The sequence below is a fragment of the Phacochoerus africanus genome, chromosome 15 (assembly GCF_016906955.1).
Source record: "Phacochoerus africanus isolate WHEZ1 chromosome 15, ROS_Pafr_v1, whole genome shotgun sequence".
Lineage (NCBI taxonomy): Eukaryota > Metazoa > Chordata > Mammalia > Artiodactyla > Suidae > Phacochoerus > Phacochoerus africanus.
Window position 1 is genome coordinate 101,502,425 of NC_062558.1, and position 21,725 is coordinate 101,524,149.

Consider the following 21,725-nt stretch of genomic DNA (forward strand, 5'->3'; position numbering starts at 1 on the left):
CAGGAGGTATTGAGTGCCTTGCCTGGTAAGCAAAAATTCACAACTGGAGCATTTCAATCATAGCATGTTACAGAGATTCTTAAATTTTTATGTGCCAGACAATTACCAGAATTCCCTCCTGACTCAGCAGCTTAAGGTTCTGGTGTTGTCATGGCTGTGGCTCTGGTTACAGCTGTGGCGCGGGGTCAGTCCTTGACCCAGGAACTTCTGCATGCCATGGAAGTGACCAAAAAAAAAATCACCAGAGAAATCTGATTAAAGCTCAGGTTTGCAGCCACATCAACAGATGTTGTAGCTCAGCAGCCCTTGGATTTTTCAGAAATCTGCCTATTTAAAGTGAGCCCCCAAAGAGGTTGATCTGTGTGGACTATTCTTTGAGAAATGCTGGCTTAAAAGCTAAAAGTATGGATTTGCAGCTCAAGTTTCATCTCTGTCAGTGGAGTGACATTGGGTATATTCCTTAACCTGGGTAGCCTCAGTTGCTCCAACTTTGAGGGAAAAAAAAAGAGAGAGAGAGAGAGAATGAGAACATCCACTCCATAGGGCTGTTGTGGGATGAAATGAGATCCTAATAGAAAGGGCTTGGCAGGATCTGGTCATGACAGGTGCCCAGCACATGACAGCTCATATTATTTGTAATAATCATCCTAATTACCTCAAGCTACAGGGCAGAGAAGACCAGGGGAGCTTGGGTTTTCTGGACCAAATAGCCATTAAATCTTGGGCCCTGAGGTCTCTGCAGTGAGATGTTGACGTGAATGGAGATCCTCTCACTCCCAAGGACAATCGGTGGTTGATGACCCCATCCAGATGTTTGTACCCAGGAGAACAAGTGGTACCCAGCCTGAGAGCTGCTGAGGACACTCAACAGTCTGGACAGAACACTGCCTTGAGACTAAGGACAGGAGTCTTTGTCTCTGTTTAGGGACAGAGAGGAGTTTTTATATGTCTTTGTATCTCCTACAAGCCACATGGGTAAAAGAGAAACAGAGGGTGGCAGCTCTCCTGTATGATGGTATTAAGGGAACAACTCCCATTTATCTATAAAATGGACAGGATAGTATTTTCCACATGTATTTCTGATGAACAAATGAGTGAGGATACCTGTAAATACATGATGATTCACACCAGTGGTCCTTGGGAAGTATTGTTATTTTTCCCGTCCCTCCTGTTGTGAATGTATCTGTAGTATTGTTTTCAGAGACAAATATTGATCAAAAGGGAAACAGATGATCTAGATGTGTAGTGAGATTTTAGAGCAGTATTTCTTTCTGTTTTTGTCTTCTGGTAAACCTGAAAGTCATACCACCTTTTAATATATATTTATTAAGTTTAATACATAAGTTAAAAGTTATGTGTTAATATATTACATATTAAAAATATGATATATGTGTATGTATTACACACAAATATGTGTATGTATTACACACACACACACACACACACACACACACCTGTTTGCTTTCAGCCATCAGGCTACCAGAACTGAGGTTCTAAGAAAGTAGAGTTGTATAATGATTCCGCAAGTTGGAATTCAGCGTGGACTCTCTTATTGATACACTTTAATCCATGTTTATATTCATCTCCGGTGTATTTTCAAATTCTTCCCACTTAAAAGCATTTATGTGGAACTTCCAGTGTTAATGTGAGTCTACCCTTTCCTGGGAAACTTACACCTCCTGGTTGTCATATCCTCGGCTGCACCACTAGAGGGAGCCACTCTGTAACGGGTGAGGTCAACCCAACACAGACCAAAGCTGCAAATTACAGGTAACATATTTCAGATTTATTAAAAAACACATAAGGTAACGAGTCAGAGCTTTGGCTAGGAATGATTTGGAAAAGAATTGAAGGCATTATTCCACAAAACATTCACAGTGTGTGCTAGAGACAGACAGCGAGCAGGGTAAGTGTTTTAGAAGCATTTGCGGTGGACAATGGACGGCCCGGCTTCGTCATACTCCTGTTTGCTGATCCACATTTGCTGGAAGGTGGACAGAGAGGCCAGGATGGAGCCACCGATCCAGACGGAGTATTTGCGCTCAGGAGGGGCAATGATCTGTTGGTCAGGATGAGAAAGAAGGGCCATTAGTGCACAAGGACAGGGCCTGGGCATTCTGCTGTGGTCCGGATTTGGTGACCTTGGCTCAAATTTCATGGACAGCAGGGACAGTCTTAGCTGTTAGATGTCCAACCCTCCTAACCCTTGAGGTGTGAATAAGCTGTGGATTTAGAGATTCTTCAGTAAGCGCATTGTTTTCCTGGCTTCTTTTTTACACATTCTCCTCCAGAGCATGTGAAGCCTCTGCTGCATTCAGTCTACCTTTGGGAAAACTGAGAGTTAGCCCCAAATCCTGCTTGGCTACCACTTAAGCCCTGACCATGTCCCTGACTGCCATCAGTTGTTCTTCAGAACTCAGCACAGCACATGGGCACATGCATCCTACAGATACAAACTCCAGCATCTCCAAAGAGCAGTTTGATTGTGCCAGAACTTACCCTACAAGATCTTACTATATACTCGGCTAAGTCCACCGAGATGCACTGTTTAACACTGAGGGGCCCAGGGTTCCCCACTGGGATGACCATGCCCCTGGGATAGGTCCCAGTTAGGCTACACCAGCTGGCCTTACCCATGGCACAGCCTTGGCAGGCAAGGACATGCTGACATTTCTTAAATAAATGAATGTTTAGGCCCAGAGAGCAGTGAATCAGGCCAAGGGTATGTCTACTTGTGCAGCGCTACAAATAGCTAGAATCGGGAGTTCCCATCGTGGTGCAGCAGAAAGGAATCCCACTAGTAACCGTGAGGTTGAGGGTTCGATCCCTGGCCTCGCTCAGTGAGTTAAGGATCTGGCTTTGTCATGAGCTGTGGTATAGGCCGGCAGCTGTAGCTCCAATTGGACCCCTATCCTGGGAACCTCCATATGCTGCAGGTGCATCCCTAAAAAGCAAAAAATTAAAAAAAAAATAACTCTAATCGAGCACTTCAAATTCCACTGCAAACATGGTTACATGGGTGGAAATGAATATGGATACTTTGGCCAACGGATAAGATTATTTCTGAAACCGTGGTGAAAAGGTTTAATTTCTATTTATCCCCCGAGCTCTGGTTGAACATTTATTTTATTTTATTTTATTTTATTTATTTATTTTGGCAGCTCCTGCAGCATGAGGAAGTTCCTGGGCCAAGGGTCAAACCTGAGCCACAACAGGGACAATGCCGGATCCTTAACCCACTGGGCCACCAGAGAACTCCTGGAACATTTACTTTTATTGCAAGTAGGCAGACATTCACTGAGCACTTACTATGTGACGAGTGCTGTGCTAAGCATTTTATGTGTTCTTTCTCATTTAATTCTCATAACCACTTTGAAGAGTAAGTACTGAATTACTCACATAGTCCATATGAGAAAATAGATGGAGAGGGGCTTTAATTAACTGACCTAGGTCACACCAGTTATGTACACATCAGACCCAATACGCACATCTGGACCTCTCACGTCTGTTTTGTTTTGTTGTAGAAGTAACTTCATTTTCGGATAATTTCAGATGTACAGAAAAATTAATAGAGTACAGAGAGTTCCTATAGACACCTCTCCCACCCCCAATCTAGTTTCAGTTTCTCCTAATGTCATCATCTTACCACCCCAGGTTTTTAATGGTTTGCTGTCACCACACTGGAGCTCAAAGTTCTACATTCACTTCTATGCAGGAGGCCAGGTTTGGAGAAGGAGGAACTACCCAGCTCTAGCTGAGTGCCTGCCATGTACGCCCAACTGGGTTGGCTTTGTCAGTGGGCCCAGCAGCTAGCTTCATTTCCCTCCCTCCAGGGGTGAGGGTTGACGGGGAGGGGCATCCGAGAAATACAAATCCTCAGAAAACAGCTTCTCTTCTCTTGGCCTCACCGTCTCTCCAAGCTTCTCATGTGAGGAGAGAGCAGGCTTGCATCTAGCACACCCTTTTATGTTAGCTGCAGACCCTTTCCAAGTAAAGAGAAGTGAGTGCAAATAACAGAGGATGTGTCTGAAAACCCTTCATGTGTGTGAACTGCACCCCGTCTCCTGCTCCCTGGGATGTGGATCAGAGGGTCCCCACCTGACCTTCTGATTTCAGAGCGGTAACAGCCTTTGAGAAGTAAGGTTGCCTCCAAAGAATGGTCTCCTTTCAATCTGATTTCCTTTGACTGTGACTCAACATTCACCCCGTGTGGGTGTCCTGGTGGCTCAGGGACTGAGCTTGGTCATCCTGGAGTCAAGTAGTGCTTTTGAGCACTTATATCAAAAGATGTGCCAGACAGAGAGATGAAGATAAACTTCTAGTTCCTGGCCACTGAGTTGGAGTCACACTTAGTACTGGAAGAAGAGTATACGCTACTGAATCCACAGGGTTTAAAACTCTTCCAAAATAAGCTTGGCTTATGTCTAATGTTTTTAATGTTCTGCACGTGAGATGTGCAATGAGAAAAAAACAACAAGATGTGTATTTTAATGAGATATGGGCACATGGGCTGCTCTATTGACCTTCAATGCAGTTGCTAAATATAGCTGATTGACAAAGATAAGTATAGATTCAGTTTTGTGCCAGATAATTCAACATCTTTTTTTCTCCACCTGCGCCTGAGGCATACAGAAGTTTCCAGACCAGGGGATCGACAATGCAGCACTGGATCCTTAACCCCTAGGTCATCAGGAAACTCCAATTCAACAACCTTTCTTTTTGCTTTACATTCAAAATGAATATGTTTAAAGATTTGTTAGATCTGAAGAGAAACTTGGGGTTAATAGATGCAAACTATTGCATTTGGAATGGGTAAGCAATGAGATCCTGCTGTATAGCACAGGGAATGATACCTAGTCACTTGTGATGGAACATGATGGAGGATAATGTGAGAAAAAGATATGTATGTGTGTGTGTGTGACTGGGTAACTTTGCTGTACAGTATAAAAATTGACAGAACACTGTAAACTAACTCTAAAGGAAAAAATAAAAATCATTAAAAATTACAAAATTAAAATAAAATAAAATTAGTCATGGGCATGTAATTATAGCATAGGGAATATAGTCAATGATGTAATAACTTTGTATGGGGACAGTAACTAGATTTATTGTGGTCATTTTGTAATGTATAAAAATATCAAGTCACTATGTTGTACAATTGAAATATATAATATGGTAAGACATTTGTACTTTAATTTAAAAAAATAAATCAAGGAGTTCCCGTCATGGCTCAGTGGTTAACAAATCCGACTAGGAACCATGAGGTGGCGGGTTCAATCCCTGGCCTCACTCAGTGGATTAAGGATCCAGCATTGCTGTGAGCTGTGGTGTAGGTCACAGACACGGCTTGGATCCTGCATTGCTGTGGCTCAGGCATAGGCCGGCAGCTGCAGCTCCAATTAGACCCCTAGACCTGTGGAACCTCCATATGCCACAGGTGCAGCCCTAGAAAATATAATAAATAAATAAATAAATAAATAAAATGAATATGTTCAAATCTCACTCCAAATGAGGATGTTTCTTAAATGACTATATGTCAACCCGCATTACCAGATTTTTTTTGTATCCCTGAGGTCAAGATTTATAAATTTTATCTCCTTGTATCCCAGATCTAGAATTTAGTAGGTTCAACAATGCTTCTTGAATTGTAAAGCAAATCGTATTAGCTATAAAATAGTAGCCTTTATATGTATATTTGTAGCTAATACTAACTAAAAACTTCCTGCATGGTTTTTGTGGATCCCCTTTATCAGGATAAAGATGCTCCCTTTTGGTCCTAGGTCACCGAGTTTTAAAAAAACTATAAATGATTGTTGAATTTTATCAAGTGATCCTTATCTAGATAATCATATTTTTTTTCTCCTTTACCAATTCAACTTCTGTATGAACTGGACTGACTTCCATCCTGTAAAGTATGGGACCTGTGGACTTGTGCCCCCGGCTCACTCTAAAACCCAAAAGAGCATGTGACCAAGATGTAGCCTCCTTCACATCCCACATGGTAGTAAGGCTGGCATACCCACATGGTCCCTCTCTGAACTTACCTTGATCTTCATGGTGCTGGGTGCCAGGGCTGTGATCTCCTTCTGCATGCGGTCGGCAATGCCAGGGTACATGGTGGTGCCCCCAGAGAGGACGTTGTTAGCATAGAGGTCCTTCCTGATGTCAATGTCGCACTTCATGATGCTGTTGTAGGTGGTCTCATGGATGCCAGCAGACTCCATCCCTGGAAAAGAGACCCAGGCCATGGTCCTCAGGTGGTGAATACAACTCAGATTGACATGGAAGCCTGGATATGAGCAACTGGATGACCTTACACTGGACTGAAGCTGGGCAGGCATGATGCTCTAGGAACCGCCCATCTCGGGACTGAAAGGTCTTCGAATGCCTCCATGTCCTCCTACCTCTTGTCTAGGGAGGAAGCCCTGCTGAAGCATCTCTGGGAGGGTGGGAGGGCTACAACATATATCCCTAATTTTTAGTAGACTCACTACTATAAATGATTCAAATAAGAAGCAAAGCCTTCAGACTCCCTGTAGAAGGTCCCTCACTGAGCCAATGTCATGGCCATTGCTCAGAACTCCCCCAAGTCTCCTTTGGGTCACAGCCTCGTTCTCACCCTTTAAAGCTAAATAGTGCTGAATCATCAAAAAATGCTTCATTTGGACAAAGATTTATTTTTCTTCAATCTTGATAATAGATTTCTTTTTGTCTGGACCTCTTGTTAATTTCCAACACGGGTCTTCTGAAAAGAACCTCTACATGGCATCACCTTTTGCAGGTTTATGATGTAATAACACTTAGTGATTAATTACTGCCAGTATCTAATTTGGCCGGGCACTGGGCTAAGTGCTCCACTCACATCTCTCATAATCCACACAGCCATCCTATCCCACAGGTACTATGACAGCCATCATTTTACAGAGGAGGACCCTGAGGCTTCGGGACCCAAAGTCATGAAAGGAAAGCTAAGACTCAGACCCAGGCTCATCCCTCCCAGAGCCTGCTCTCTCTATATAACTATGCTAACCTGTTTCCCAAGGTCAATGCTAGTGTAGGAATAGGCGTTTCCATTTGTGTCTCTCCCTAGTATTCCCAAACTCGACATTCAGCCCATCCCCATCCATCCACTGGCTCCACTCTATCCTAAGCACAGATGGTATCTGGTTCTTTCATCGTATACCACGCAGCAAGAATGCTTCTGACTTGACTATGTTTTCTTAGAGACAATGTTTTCTTAGAAAGAAAACTCCTTTTGTGGCTTCCTTAAGTCTTTTCCCCTTAAAAATATGACCTCTTTCCCTTGCCCTGGTTTAGAAATGCCCTTGGTTTTGTGGCCACTGACACAGGTCCCCACATGCAGAAGGGCACTGGGGCCGGGGCGGGGGCGGCGGGGGGGGGAGAGTGGGGAGTAGGCGGCTGGGTTCAGGAGGAGAGGGTGCTCTCCCGGGAGCCTGGGGCAGGGCGGTGCTGCCTACCAATGAAGGAGGGCTGGAACAGGGTCTCCGGGCAGCGGAAACGCTCGTTCCCGATGGTGATCACCTGCCCATCAGGCAGCTCGTAGCTCTTCTCCAGGGAGGAGGAGGACGCAGCAGTGGCCATCTCATTTTCAAAGTCCAAGGCTACATAGCACAGCTTCTCCTTGATGTCCCGGACAATCTCACGCTCGGCTGTCAATGAGATGCAAACATTGCGGCAAATCTTAGGGTTTGCACAGGCGGTAAAAATCCAGCTGCCCCACTTCAGACTCTCCTGCAATACAGGTTTCTTCCAAAAAAATGTATAACTTCCATATTCTGCAACCCGAAATCCATGAGGGTAATTAACATACAGGCCCTCTAGTAAATCACCTCTGTTTCTAGCAAAGTGACTCTCACAGCAAAGGTTCTTAGCAAATAGTGTCTATTAAGTGTCTAAGAAGACAATAAGCTGGCCAGAGACAGGCAAAGAGCAGGAAAGCCTTTTGTACATGAACTTTTCTGCAAGACTAACTAATCAATCTCTGCTATAAGTGCTTTATCAGTTTATCATATTGGATTATCAGTTGACCAGGAAGATTTCTGCTGAAGCAGCCCCTTAGGGGCCCCTAAAGCTTCCAAAAGATTCCAGAAACCCATGTGGTCTGGCCCAGGTAGATTCCAGCTCAAATCCTTGGAAGATGCATTGTCTTCCAGGAAAAAGCAGGCCCTGGCTCAGGACCAGTCCCAACTGAGAGGGCCCCAGGGGTGCATGGAAGACAACTTTCAGACTCCTGCCCTCTGAAGTTCTAAGCTACTGGTCTCATCTGGGTCCTGTGCAGCTTTTGGAGGCATCTGGGGATTCTTCAGAGAGAGCAGAGAAGGAATGGAATTCATTCGACTCCCTACTCCAAAAGGAGAGGTTAGCATCTTCAGGGCTCAAACCTGGAGTCTTGAATAAGCCTCAGGCATGTCCAGAAACCTTAACATTTGGAGCAGACCAGATTGAAAGGAGGGCGGGCAGCTGGGGCCAGGGGCACTGAGGACATCCTGACGTCCCTAGTACTGTCTGCCACTGCCTCTAGTAGAGACCAGGTGGCACCGGTTCATAGCCTGAAGATAAATGCGTTGCTGACTGTGGGTTGGTATTAATAGTCACTAACAAGTACTGCATGCTTCCTCCGTGCCAGGATTCCACATGCATGGACTCTACTTACTGCTCACAACACCCTGTGAAAAAGGGTCTATGATTCCCCCACTTTGCAGACGAAGAGGCTATGGCTTCGGGAGGTGGGGCGTCCTGTCCAAAATCACACAGCTAGAGAGTGGCAGAGCTGGTCCCCAAGCCCTGCCCAGAAGTCTCCAAAGACAGTCACTCATTGTGCAACACTATCTTCAGGCTCTTTGTGTGAATGGAAGGGATTAAAAGATGTCTAAATAATGCAGCTCCGACCAGTTCGTAATACTAGAAGGCTATAGCTGTTCTCCTGGAGAAAAGAGTGTGATTGTTTTGCAGTTTCACCAGGCAAGATATGCTGCGCTTTGCCCTGGGCATTAGAGGTGGACCTTGCCATCTGCAAGGCTCCCTGTCCCTGTTTCCTTGGATGGTCACTGTGGTTCTGTGAATTACCAGGAGGAACACCCGCTGCTCCACCCCTCCCTTCATTTCCCACAAGCCTCACCAGTGGTCACGAAGGAGTAGCCACGCTCCGTCAGGATCTTCATGAGGTAGTCGGTGAGATCTCGGCCCGCCAGGTCCAGACGCATGATGGCGTGGGGCAGGGCGTAGCCCTCATAAATGGGCACGTTGTGGGTGACACCATCTCCAGAGTCCAGCACAATGCCTGGGGAATAAGTGGGCACAATAAAAGTCACCATGGCAGCTGGTGTGTGATCACCTGCTGGTCAAGAAGGGGGATTTCTAAACCTCTTGTCTAAAAGGAAGGAAGGCATTTAATAGGATGGAAAAAGTTGGGCAGGGCTGGGTAAGGGGAAAAAAAAAAACCAGGCAGGAAGAGGAAAATAATTGAAAAAGTCCCGCTAGAAATACAAGCTCAAGGACTTTTAAAAAATTTTTTATAGCCGCACCTTTGACACATGGAAGTTCCCAGGCTAGGGGTCGAATCAGAGCTGTAGCTGTAGGCCTATACCATAGCCACAGCAACACTGGATCTGAGCCACATCTGTGACCTACACCCCAGCTCACAGCAATACCACTAAGCGAGGCCAGGGATCAAACCCACATCCTGACAGAGACAATGTCAAATCCTTAATCTACTGAGCCACGAGGGCTTATTTTTAAAGGTGAGGAGAAGACCTCTTAGGGCTAGGAATAGCCTTGTCAATTCTAACTAACCCCCAGCCCATTGCACCCCACATGTTTATAAATCATTAAATCTTATAACTGATGGTGTATTCAACTGAGGGTCCCATTCCTTCCAGCCACCTACCAGTCGTACGTCCAGAGGCGTAGAGGGACAGCACCGCCTGAATAGCCACATACATGGCTGGGACATTGAAAGTTTCAAACATAATCTGTAAAGCAATGCCAAGAGCTGAGTTAGTGATGCTGCCAGTCTTACCAAGAATGCACAAGAGAGCATCTTGTTGATGAATGCAGATGGGCCCTGCTAGTTCTGGGCAAAGGAACCTAAGACAAAGGAAGGTCAGGGCAACTCTGGTTACTGGAAGAGGAGAAATGAAGGTATAAATGGAGAAGTCATCATACCAGTGACCTGATGGCAAGGAGGGACAAAGTGGCACGGTACACATATGAGTGGGCAGTTGTAAGCAGGGTCCAAATTCTGGCCCTGGCCCTGCCTCTGACTTGAATGTAACCTGAGGCAATTCACCAAACTAACGGGCTTCATTCCAGGTCTCTGGATTGTAAATGGAGAAAGCGTTTGGATGAGATGAGTTCTGAGGCTCCTCCAGTGTGAACAGTCTAGGATTTATTACTGTTGTCAAAGCCAAAAGAAACGAAAAGACAGCATCTGGGTTTTGACTTCTCCATGGTAAGAAACAGGCTTTTTAAAACGGAAGCTCTGTCTGATTGGGATTAGCCCTGTTCTGTGGTCTGTCTGAGGTTCCATTTAATCTGTTCCACTTTTGAAAGCAGTTGCAGGGTCAAGGCCAGCCCTAGACTCTGAGGTCACTGTGGCTGCGGGAAAGGAGCCCTGATTCCTGGAAGAAAAGAACTGCCTGCTGGTAACAGAGACCCAAGTAGCAATGTCTGTGTGGCAGCTCATGCATCCAAGGACATTGTTGGAACCAGAGTCCCTCCAGATCAAGCATTAGAAATCTGTGTCCAGAGAGAAGCCCACAGACCTTCATTTCTCCATCTGCAAAACCCTCTGTGGTCTATTAACCAGAATGAATATTTTGCATCATTTCCTAGATAGCCATAATTCCCAACTTTTTTTTAAACCATTCACAGGAAATGCAGCAGCCATAAAAACAGCATCTCTTGCTGCAAGAGTACCTCCCAGGCATGCAGATGTCCCTCTGTAAAGAATGACAACTGGTGTGTTGCTGTGGCACCCAGAGCTCTTTGGGGAGAAAAAGGCCCTGCAGAGTTTACATTTATTATTCTCTGAGGCCAAAAGATCTGGGGCCAATCTCCAGGCTCTGCCATTTCTAGCTGTGTAACCTTGGGATAATCACCGAATGTACTTGAGTCTGGATTTCTTCATTCATATTAACAGGATAATAGCGCCTGCTTTACATCGTTGAGATTTAAAGAGACAGTGCACTTAGAAAACTCAGCCCAGTACTTAATCATAGCAGGCATGAAATGGACACAAGGTGTATTTATTTGGGTAGCTCATCCAAACTGGAAACCTTGTCTGGCTGGTAGAATGAATGGTCTCCTGTTCCAAAATCTTTGAGCTTCAGATAAGTCACAATAATGACAATAGTGACTATTTGTTGAATATGTATTATACCAGAATCCATGAAACACATTGAGCGCTTGCCTCATTAACCTTTACATCAATCCTTTGAAAAATAATAGCACGAATATTATTCCCAACACATGGAAAAGGAAACTGAGGTTCTGAGAAAGGAAGTGGATTCTTTAAAGTCACCTAGCTGATAAGGGACAGATCAAGTTTTCAACGGAGATCTGTCTGACTCCAGAAGCCAAAGTCCCCAATTTATGTTAGCCTGCATTTTTTTTTTTTTTGTCTTTTTGCCATTTCTTGGGCCATTCCTGCAGCATATGGAGGTTCCCAGGCTAGGGGTCTAATCGGAGCTGTAGCCATTGGCCTACGCCAGAGCCACAGCAACGCAGGATCTGTGACCTCCCCACAGCAACACCGGATCCTTAACCCACTGAGCAAGGCCAGGAATCAAACCTGCAACCTCATGGTTCCTAGTCAGATTCGTTAACCACTGTACCACAACGGGAACTCCCTATGTTAGCCTGCATTTTGAAATGACTTCTCCTCAGAAGTGTTTAACCTCAACATGTCACCTTTTCAATTAAGTCTTGGAAATCCCTGTTGTTCTTGGAGCCAAGGGGCTAGTCCTACAGTAATGACGTCAGTACTGTCAAGACGATCCTATCCTTGAGAATCCTGGAAAGTTGTCAGCCCATGAGAGGATTGTCGGGTTGGCGGCTCTCTGCTGTCCTGCACGGCCTCTTTCACACAGGACTTTCCCCAAACCTCATGTACTGGGTCCTGGAGTGGATATTTACCTGGGTCATCTTCTCCCGGTTGGCCTTGGGGTTCAGGGGTGCCTCGGTGAGCAGGGTCGGATGCTCTTCTGGGGCAACACGAAGCTCATTGTAGAAAGAGTGGTGCCAGATCTAGCAGGGGGACCGAAGGAAAGCACAATGATGTGATACAGCAGGGGCACCGTAGTTCCCAAAAAGGGACCCGTACGAGCTCATGAAACCAGGTCCAGCTAAAATGCTAGGAGTACTCATTATGCATCTGCATTCTTACAGATGCAGAGGCTGAAGCTCAGCGACTATAACTAACCTACCCAAGGATTCACACCTAGGAGGCGAATGAGCCAACACCCAAAGCCAGGTCTGTGAGCCAGGGTGGGGTAGTGGGTTAGGGCATAGGCTCTGAGAGTCAAATCTAGGTTCAAATCCCGGCTTAACCACTTCTTGGTTATGTGAGTTTAGGCAAATCTTAACCCTACTCAGCTCTAATCTCCCCATGGGTAGTATAAAAATAATCTGTATGTCTTTGTGAGACTCAAGTAAGGAAACCCTAGAGTTACTTTTTAGCCTAGGCCCTGGCCCAGGGTAAATGTCACTATTATTCAACTGTATCTTCTTTACCCCTGGCTTCCCCTTTAGTCAGTATGCACAGCCAAACAACTTAGCGTAGGAGGTAAAAGGATTAGGGCTGGGACAAGCTGTCTTGCTTGGCACACTCTGGAAAGACACTTGGCCTTCAGGTGTTTCACAGAAGCCATGCCTATTTATAGAATGTCTGTGTGATATTCTTTGCACATCTGTGTTTGCTTCATGGTTGAGCCTCCTTGTTAAGACTCAGCTGCCATAAAGAACAAACCATTGTGAAAAGGGTCCAGTTACGTAATTATTTTTATTTTATTTTATTTTATTTATTTTTTGTCTTTTTGCCATTTTTTGGGCCGCTCCCACGGCATATGGAGGTTCCCAGGCTGGGGGTCTAATCAGAGCTGTAGCCACTGGCCTACGCCAGAGCCACAGCAACGCAGGATCCGAGCCGCGTCTGCGACCTGCACCACAGCTCACAGCAACGCTGGATCATTAACCCACTGAGCAAGGGCAGGGATCGAACCCGCAACCTCAAGGTTCCTAGTCGGATTCATTAACCACTGAGCCAAGATGGGAACTCCGTAATTATTTTTAAAAGGGTGAAAATTCTCCACTAGCACCAGAAATACTAAATTCATTCAGAATGGACACAAAACAAGAACTGCTCGTGAAAATTCATAGATTAACAAAAGCTAGATCGACTTTAAAGACCCTTTGTCTCATTTCAGTTTCTTTGATTTTGAATTTGGTTTCTAGAAAGGATGTGAGACTCCTGAAAGTTCTACACCTTTGATGGAATGAAGCAGCACAGTGCTCAAGAAATTAAAAAAAAAAAAGTAAGGAAAAGAAAAGAAATTCTACCAATTGTATTAGATATTGTGGATACTGTGAAACATCATTTAAGAAAAAACTAATCCCTCTCTCTCTCTCTCCCCCTCCCCCTCAGAAAACATTTTGATTTTAATTTTTAGAAATGATGGAATGCTTGATTTTCCAAGGATCCTTCTCCACATGCATCCCTCCTGAAATGCTGCTATTTCCATGGAGAAACTTAGAAGAGTGTTTTCCCACTGCTATTAATATCTTCTCGTCAGTGCAAACTTCAGTATTAACCAAATGCAGACTCTTAGACTCGGTAAACCCAAGGAAATACAATTTTTTTGTGTGTGGAGAAGCAGAGGTTTCAGCATTATTACTGATAAATTCTAGCAGTACAATCTTCTTTTAAACTAGTAAGTGTGTGTGTGTGTGTGTGTGTGCGTGTGTATAGCTGACAGATACATAAAAATCCAGATATTCTGGTTCCAATATATTTTGCTGTATTAAAAAAAATTTATGTCACTTTCTCATTATTCTTTCCACTCTTTCTCTGACCTCTTGTATTTCCATGATCCTAAAAACAAACATCAAGATCCTAGGATTTAACTCTTCTCATTTTGCATGGTTCTGGGAGATAAAGACTTCACTTAATGCTACACAGGGAGATAATTTTTTGTCAATTGCTTGAGCTTCTCTATGCTGAGGGACATTCAGGAATGTACCAACTCCACAATGTCACAGCTCTTTTCCTATAGTGAAAACTATATATATATTTTAACTTTTAGGGTGAGTTAATGATATATTTAGAAGGATGGGTAGGTGAAGTAAGACTACTCCCAGCTCTCAATCCCTTATTCTCCTGGCTGCTGCTCCTACAGGGCTTGTCCGAGGAGAGCAGGCCATGAGATTGAGCAATAACTATTCATTCCTACTGCTGTTGAAGGACTGTTCTCAGCTGCACAGCTATCTCCCTCTAATTGGTTTATAAACCCTATTAGGAAAGGTTTTGTGTTTTGTTTTTTAAAGAAACAGTTCGGGATTTTTTCTTTTTCCAGCTAGTTCCAATCTAGAAGAAATGTCAACAAGTAAAAGTACAGTTGGGCAGAGTGACCCAGGTCTTTTATCCCAGCAGTAGCATGAGGTTTGGAACCAGGAGCCATAGGAATTAGACATGAATTGTGGTACCTTTTCCATGTCATCCCAGTTGGTGATGATGCCGTGTTCTATTGGGTACTTCAAGGTCAGGATTCCTCTTTTGCTTTGGGCTTCGTCACCCACGTAGCTGTCTTTTTGTCCCATTCCCACCATCACCCCCTAAAAAGGTTCAACACATTATGAGTCAGTCTCTCGTCGAACCTCTGAACCGATAACTATCCAAGCACAAAGGGCTAAATCATTGGCCTCACAATATGCTGAGTCCTGCTGTCACTAAGTTCTTCAGACACAGCCCTTAGTTAATTGGAAACAGGCCTGCATTGGTCTCCAAATAGCAGAGGATCCTATGGGTCAGGCAGCTCTACACTGCGTATTTTATCTCCTGGGTTTCTTGATGAGCTTTCTTAAGACAGAGATTGTGTTCGTTTTGCTCGCCACTCTAACAAATTGCCTGGCCCTGTTTGGCACTCCATCATTATTTGTTGAAAGGATGTGTGAAATTTTACATATTAGTTAAATGCCATTTGCCTCTTATAAATCCTTAATTTTCTCTTTCTTTTTTTCCTTTTTACGGCCACACCTGCAGCATATGGAAGTTTTCAGGCTAGGGACTGAATCAGAGCTGCAGCTGAGGCCTACACCACAGCCACAGCAACACTGGATCCGAGTCACATCTGCAAGCTACGACTCAGCTTGGGGCAATGCCAGATCCTTAACCCACTGAGTGAGGCCAGGGATCGAACCCACATCCTCAGGAGACAACATCAGGTCCTTAACCTGCTAAGCCACAATAGGGACTCCTTATAAATCCTTTAAAATGTATTTTTGGAGGTGTCAACTATTCAAGTATATCTAACCCTTATAAGCAAAAGCATTATTTCTACAAATGATTACTCAGTGCTTGATTTCTAATGGATAAACTCATACTAGTTGACATTAACACATCTGCCTGAAGGAGTTGGATGTATTTTTTATTCACTAAGGTGAAGCTTTAAAAAAAGAGAATTCTCATCACGAAAATTTAAAATTGCAGCAGAGTGACTTAAAATTGAAAAACAGTCATGGTTACTATAGTTCCAGAAGTAGTGGTTTGTGCAAAAAATCCCCATTGCACAAGTTCAACAAGGAGACAGAGTTCATTCACTGGGGAAGGCTTCTATTATTTGTTCTTGCGAATATATGCCAAACTGAAAGCCTAAAGATCAACAGAGAGGCTCAATGTGCAAAATACATTTCTGGTGTGAGAATTTCAGAGATGAAACTCTCAGTTTTTTATCCTGTGGCTGCCCTCAACATTTGTTTCTACATAATGTCAGGTGAAATTACCATGGGGCTGTCCATGTATATTTCATTGACAGTTAGGAGATGTAAAATTACATTTGGTAACAATGATTACTTTCCTCTAACATCAAGCTCTTTGAGAGTGAGTGACCTGAGCTTTTATTTTAATTTCTCTCCAAAGAGGAGCTATGGAATACAGCAGGTAACTCATAAGTAGTTTTGATGCTGTTGCTGCTGATGCTGATGACAACTACATTTAGACACAAAGGATTTATCCAAAAGAGTCATAATAGACCACAGACACCCACTAGATAACCTCTCAACATTGTATACTGAGATTGGCACTTATTTTCTAGAAATCAATTATCAGAGGTATATTTTTAACAAGTCTACATAATTTCTGGGCAGAGGGCAGTAGACAATCTGCGGATACTCACAGCTCCCATAGAGGGATCAAATACTCATAGACACTCACATCGAGGGACCAAATCTATAGCCCTGTTTCTCTCTGGTCTAGAGAGAATTTTGCTCACCTGATGTCTAGGACGTCCCACAATGGACGGGAAAACAGCCCTGGGAGCATCGTCCCCAGCAAAGCCGGCCTTACAGAGCCCAGAACCATTGTCACACACCAGGGCAGTGCTGTCCTCTTCTTCACACATCTTGGCTGGTGCTTCACAGGGTCCTGCAGGGGAAAGGGAGGAAGGCGCCCCCGCTGTGATCCAGCAGCCAGGGCACTTACCTGACCACTCCCACCTTCCAGGCTGGGTTGAGGCCCTTCCTTTGTATCCTAGAGCGCCCTCTGCTGATCCTTATCTAACACAACATCTGTCTCAAAGTGCTTTTACGGGAAAGCTTTTTATAAGCCAAAACTTTAACTTCCACATTCACACAAAATGATCGGCTTGTTACATGTGTGAACTACTGCAGAGCACAGGTGGAATATCAGACTATGGGTTGAAGAAGTATCTAGAATTTGCTGTCTGTATCCCCCCACACTCACATTTTTCTGGGTATGATATAACTTCAAATTTTTTTTTTTTCAAAAAGGTAGATTTTGAGGAATGGGCAGCATGTGAAAATTTAGAAATATTGGAATATTTAATGGAAAATGTTTAAAAGAAAATTGTCTCTTGGATCCCGAGGACTTGAATTTTGCCCTTGGAAAGACATTAGAACAAATCAAAACATTCTAAGAAGGTGCTTTAATTGTCAGGAGCCAGAGTTATTCCATTAATAAAATCACTGCCAACCTATAAGTCCAATAAGCCAAGGCACATTCAAAAAATTACACATCATGCAGTAGAATTTTGGAAGATAATAACAAAAGGATACACTACAGGCATATTCTTATATAATGATAGAGAAAGTAACATTGCATGATCCCATTAAAATGTATTTTTATGCATTGAGAAAAGACTGATTATTTTTACAAAGATGTTGATGGGGCTTATTTTTGAAGTGGGGGTTTTATAGGTGTTTTTAATTATTGTCCCTGGATTCTGTAACATTTCCTAAATTTAATCTTTTAAATATTCCACCCTTAAGATTAGATCCTACAACAAAATTTGGAAGTCTGGAGCAAAAGTAACTACTTACAGATTTGAGAAATTGAAGGCTTATTAGAGAACATTTTCGTCCAATGTCCTCATCCCTACAAATGAGAAAACTCAGGGGAAGTGACTTGCTTGAGGGCACACAGGGCGTTAGAAGCAAAGCTGAAGCAGAAATCAGTTCCTCTTGGCTACCCTTCAACTTTCAAACCAGATGGCTTCCATTTTGCAAGCAGAATTAAGTGGAAATAGTCTTTAAAGAGAGAAACACCCAGAGTTCTCTGCCTGACTTTGAGGCAAAATCCTTTGTAGGATTTCAAATTAAGGAAGATTCTTCTAAGTTGGTGAGCTCACTGCACCGCAGACCTGGATGTAAAAGGCGACCCTTTTAAAGAGATTTCTTGGAAGTAAGTAAAGGAAAAAAGCTGTTGCAGTTTGAGTTCTGCCAGACTGTACCCATGAATCCAACGCTGCGTCTTCCTGAACACCTAGAACTTCCATAGTGATACCTCATGGTAGCATAACCCTTTGCAAAGAACATGAACCTCAACGGAGAGGATAAATTTGAAAATCCAGGGCAAGTACTATTATCACCAAATGACAAAACAAGGAAATGAAGATCCAAGGAGTTGGAGCAACTTGTCCAAATCTCAGCACTTTTACATGTAGGATAATGGAGATTATAGGGCACAAGGATTAGAAACTTGGACTCTGGAATCAGATTGCCTGGATTTGAGTGTGGGTTTCACTACTTAGAAGCTGTGTGACTTAGTAAGTTATTTAACATCTCTACACCATACTTTCTTTATCTACAAAGCAGCAATAATATCTGGAGGTAGGCCATAATCCTTATGGTGATTAGATTTTTTAAATACATTTAAAATCATTTACAGTGGCATATGCTTTATGAATTCTCAATATTATTTAGAAACTTATTATTAATACTATTTTATGTGATTATTATCTTTATTCAGCTCCTTTTTTAAATTTCAAGTCTTTGCTTTCTTTCCCCACTGCCTTCAGGTTTAGCACAGAAAACCTCAACTTGTGGATCCCACTTATAAGAACAGGGCTTGTACCTGGCTGGTTCTTTCCTTCCCCACACATTTCCCTTTCCAGATACTGAATTATGTTTAGCATTTGGGTGATTTGGCTTCCTTCTAGGCAGATTAAGAAGCAAGAATAGAGATGAGAAATGCAAGGGAGACAAGACAGAAGCAGGTGGAATTTGAGGAAGGTTGGTCAGCACTGGATCGGTAGGCTCCCTGGATGTGCCAAGCAGACCTTTCAAATCAAAAGCAAGAGCTGAAAATAGGATGAAATATTTGGAATCAGAAGGTTCTGCAAATGTGATAGTGTGGTCACCATGAGCACATTTGTCCTTAATAACTCTTGCATTGGACAGGAAGAATATTGGAATGTACGCAGAAAAAGTAGGCTTGACCCTCGGCGTCATCAAGCATGCAGGGAAAAAAGCTACCAAAATTTAGTAAATGTATTTTTATTTGGCAAAAAAAATGTCTAGGAAGAATTTCAAAATCTCTAAAACGAGCACTGTCATTAGAGAAATCTGTCCCCGGAAAGGAGCCAGCTCAGTGGTTTACAACTTTTTATTTAACCTGATGAGCAGCTGGGTTTGGAGCAAAGCATTTCCTAATTAGGTAAAACACACTTGAACGTCTGTTTTTGGAACAGCCCCCAGGTCAGGGGGTTTGCTCTAACTGACTTGAGTGCATCTTGTGCCAAAAAATGAGGAGTTAGTGGGAGGGAAATGCTCCAGTTCCCAGCTCTTCGGTCTTGAAATGCAAACCATATTTAGTCATGAATCACAAAATGGAAGGAAATTTTCAGCATGAAAACTCCAGTCCAGGCTGAAGCTGCCAAACCCTGATTTACAGTGCAGATCAGCCTGGGGTGGCAGGGCTGGTTCCACAGTCCCACCTCCTCGCCTGGCTGAGAAATGCAAATCAGACATCCCATAGGCTGAAAGGCAAACAGCTGTCAGATGCACCCCAGCTCCCTCCCCTCTTTATTCATAAAGATTCAGTTGGGTTCCTGCTGCGCTCTGCTGCAAAGGACCAACCAACCGAGACACATATCCTGACCTGTAAGCTCACTGTTAACACTCAAGAGATGTTCTTACAGAAGATAATGACCAATTAGAGCCAGAGGAACCCAGATGCAAATACACGGGTAGCCAGTATGAAAGGCTAGGCAACTAACTGCTGGTCAGTTCTAAAATTCACTTCCAGATATCTTAGCGGCACAAAAAGTACAGTCCAGTGAAAAATCCCCACACCAAATCTGAACCGCAAGCAGATACTGGAGTTTCCAGGGCTCATATATAAATGATGGTATAAACTGACTGCAAACAGCTGGACGGAATCTCTGAAATTTGCTGCAAGACCTGGGCTGTTAGTTTAGTATAAACAGATTCTGCAGGTGACACACATAGGTTTCAATTCCATCTTCCTCTCCTCCTCCTCCCCCACACCGGGCTATATCCTAGCTTTCTTTTTAATGTTAGGTAATTAGAGCTAAAAGCTGCAATCTTTTTAGTAGTACAATTTTCATTCAAAAATTTCGGAGTGCGTGAGCCCGGCCAAATCCCCGCAGATGACGTCTGATCGTGCTGGGGAATATCAGGGCCACTGGAATCCAAGACACATCCCTGGGCCCGTGCCACTTACCCTGATTGCGCTGGACTCAGCTTCTCCGCTCTGGGTGGTGTTCAGGGAAGCTGGACGCTGGAGGGTTATATAGCCCCTTGGCCTGCTCCCCTCCCACTTGCTTCCCAAACAAGGAACAAAGACAGACTGGAGCCCTCCGTGCAGTCTAACACGACCATATAGGGACCTCAGCACAAAACTCTCTAATCTGGGTGGCCGGAGGCCTGGGTCTCTTCCACTGCATTCCACTGCTCTGCTCATGAAACGGGAGGCAGCTCAGCTGCCTGTGGGAGATAAACACCCCCAGCCTTCAGAACAACTGCTGAGATGCCCAGAAATACTGAGTGAGTGTCATGGGGCAGATGCAGGCACGGTTTGCACATTCCTCAGGAAAGAGATGCCAGCCTGCTGTCATGCTGGCACTTCAGGGCATTTCCTCATAAACTGAGCACAGACGGAAGCAGTCTCTGAGGAGTAAGGACTTTTTAAAAATTCTCCCGCAGACATGGGCTGCAATGAAGAAAGAGATTCTTCAATGGTCCGTAAATATCTAGAGGGAGTGAGGACTTTGTGGTCGTCAATGCTGGGTTTATAATCAAGTCTTGAGGTGGGAGAGCATGGTTAATGGAAGTAGGGGATGAAGTGGAGACAGGGTTGAGGGCCCGTGTTTCACAGAGGAGCTTGGAAGTCAGCCCTGCCTTTGGCGCTTTGGTCCCCTGATGCATTAGATACGTCTGCTGATTTGTCCTGAGCAATGTAGCTGCATGATAGGGGCCACCTTTTTTTTTTTTTTTTTTTTTTTGCTTTTTAGGGCCGAATGTGCAACATATGGAAGTTCCCAGGCTAGGGGTCGAATGGGAGCTACAGCTGCCTGCCTACACCACAGCCACGGCAATCCTTAAACCATTGAGTGAGGCCAGGGATCGAACATGCATCCTCTTGAATACTAGTCAGGTTCAATACCTGTGAGCCACAACAGGAACTTCCATAGGGAGCAAGAGTCCATGTAGGAACCTGTCACAGAAACAGTCGCAGAGAAAAGGGCATGTTTAAGGGAAGGCTTCCTGAGCGTCCTCTCTCTCTGCTGACCCATTTGGCAGGTGACAGAGGAGCCGGGAGATCCAGGCCTTTCTCAGAGGAAGGTAGGGAGTGAACACAAATCTGGCCTTAAGCTGTTAGTCTCAGGTGACAAAGGATCCCTTCAGTGGTTTTACATTTACCTTTTCCCCTCCTCCAAGCCAAGGTGCCAACTAAATTCATGGTAGGAATATTTTTGATGGATACCAAGCATGTCTGCTGACACGTAAAAAAATCCCAGAATGAATGTCTCCATTTTACAGCTGTGCCAGCTGTTCACTCATGTTACTGGGTCTGACCTGTTTGATTTATGGTTCACACACACACACACACACACACACACACTTTTCTTTGAGAAATTGCACTGGTGATGATTGTATAATTTTATATAGCTTAAGACTGCATGAGAACAGACTTCTTTGTATTTTTTGAGCATTTGTCAACTGTATCTAGT

The 21,725-nt window shown here is 44.0% G+C and overlaps 1 protein-coding gene across 1 annotated transcript; it reads right to left on the minus strand.

The window, feature by feature from the left end:
- Positions 1–1,764: 1,764 nt before the first annotated feature.
- ACTA2 (actin alpha 2, smooth muscle) lies at positions 1,765–20,498 on the minus strand. The gene is made up of 9 exons (XM_047762240.1): positions 20,216–20,498; positions 16,506–16,657; positions 14,722–14,850; positions 12,157–12,267; positions 9,908–9,992; positions 9,140–9,301; positions 7,479–7,670; positions 6,045–6,226; positions 1,765–2,059 (listed from the first exon to the last, which is right to left on the minus strand). The coding sequence occupies exons 2-9, from the start codon at positions 16,632–16,634 to the stop codon at positions 1,916–1,918; spliced, it is 1,134 nt and encodes a 377-aa protein (XP_047618196.1). The 5' UTR covers positions 16,635–16,657; positions 20,216–20,498; the 3' UTR covers positions 1,765–1,915.
- Between the last annotated feature and the right edge of the window lie 1,227 nt (positions 20,499–21,725).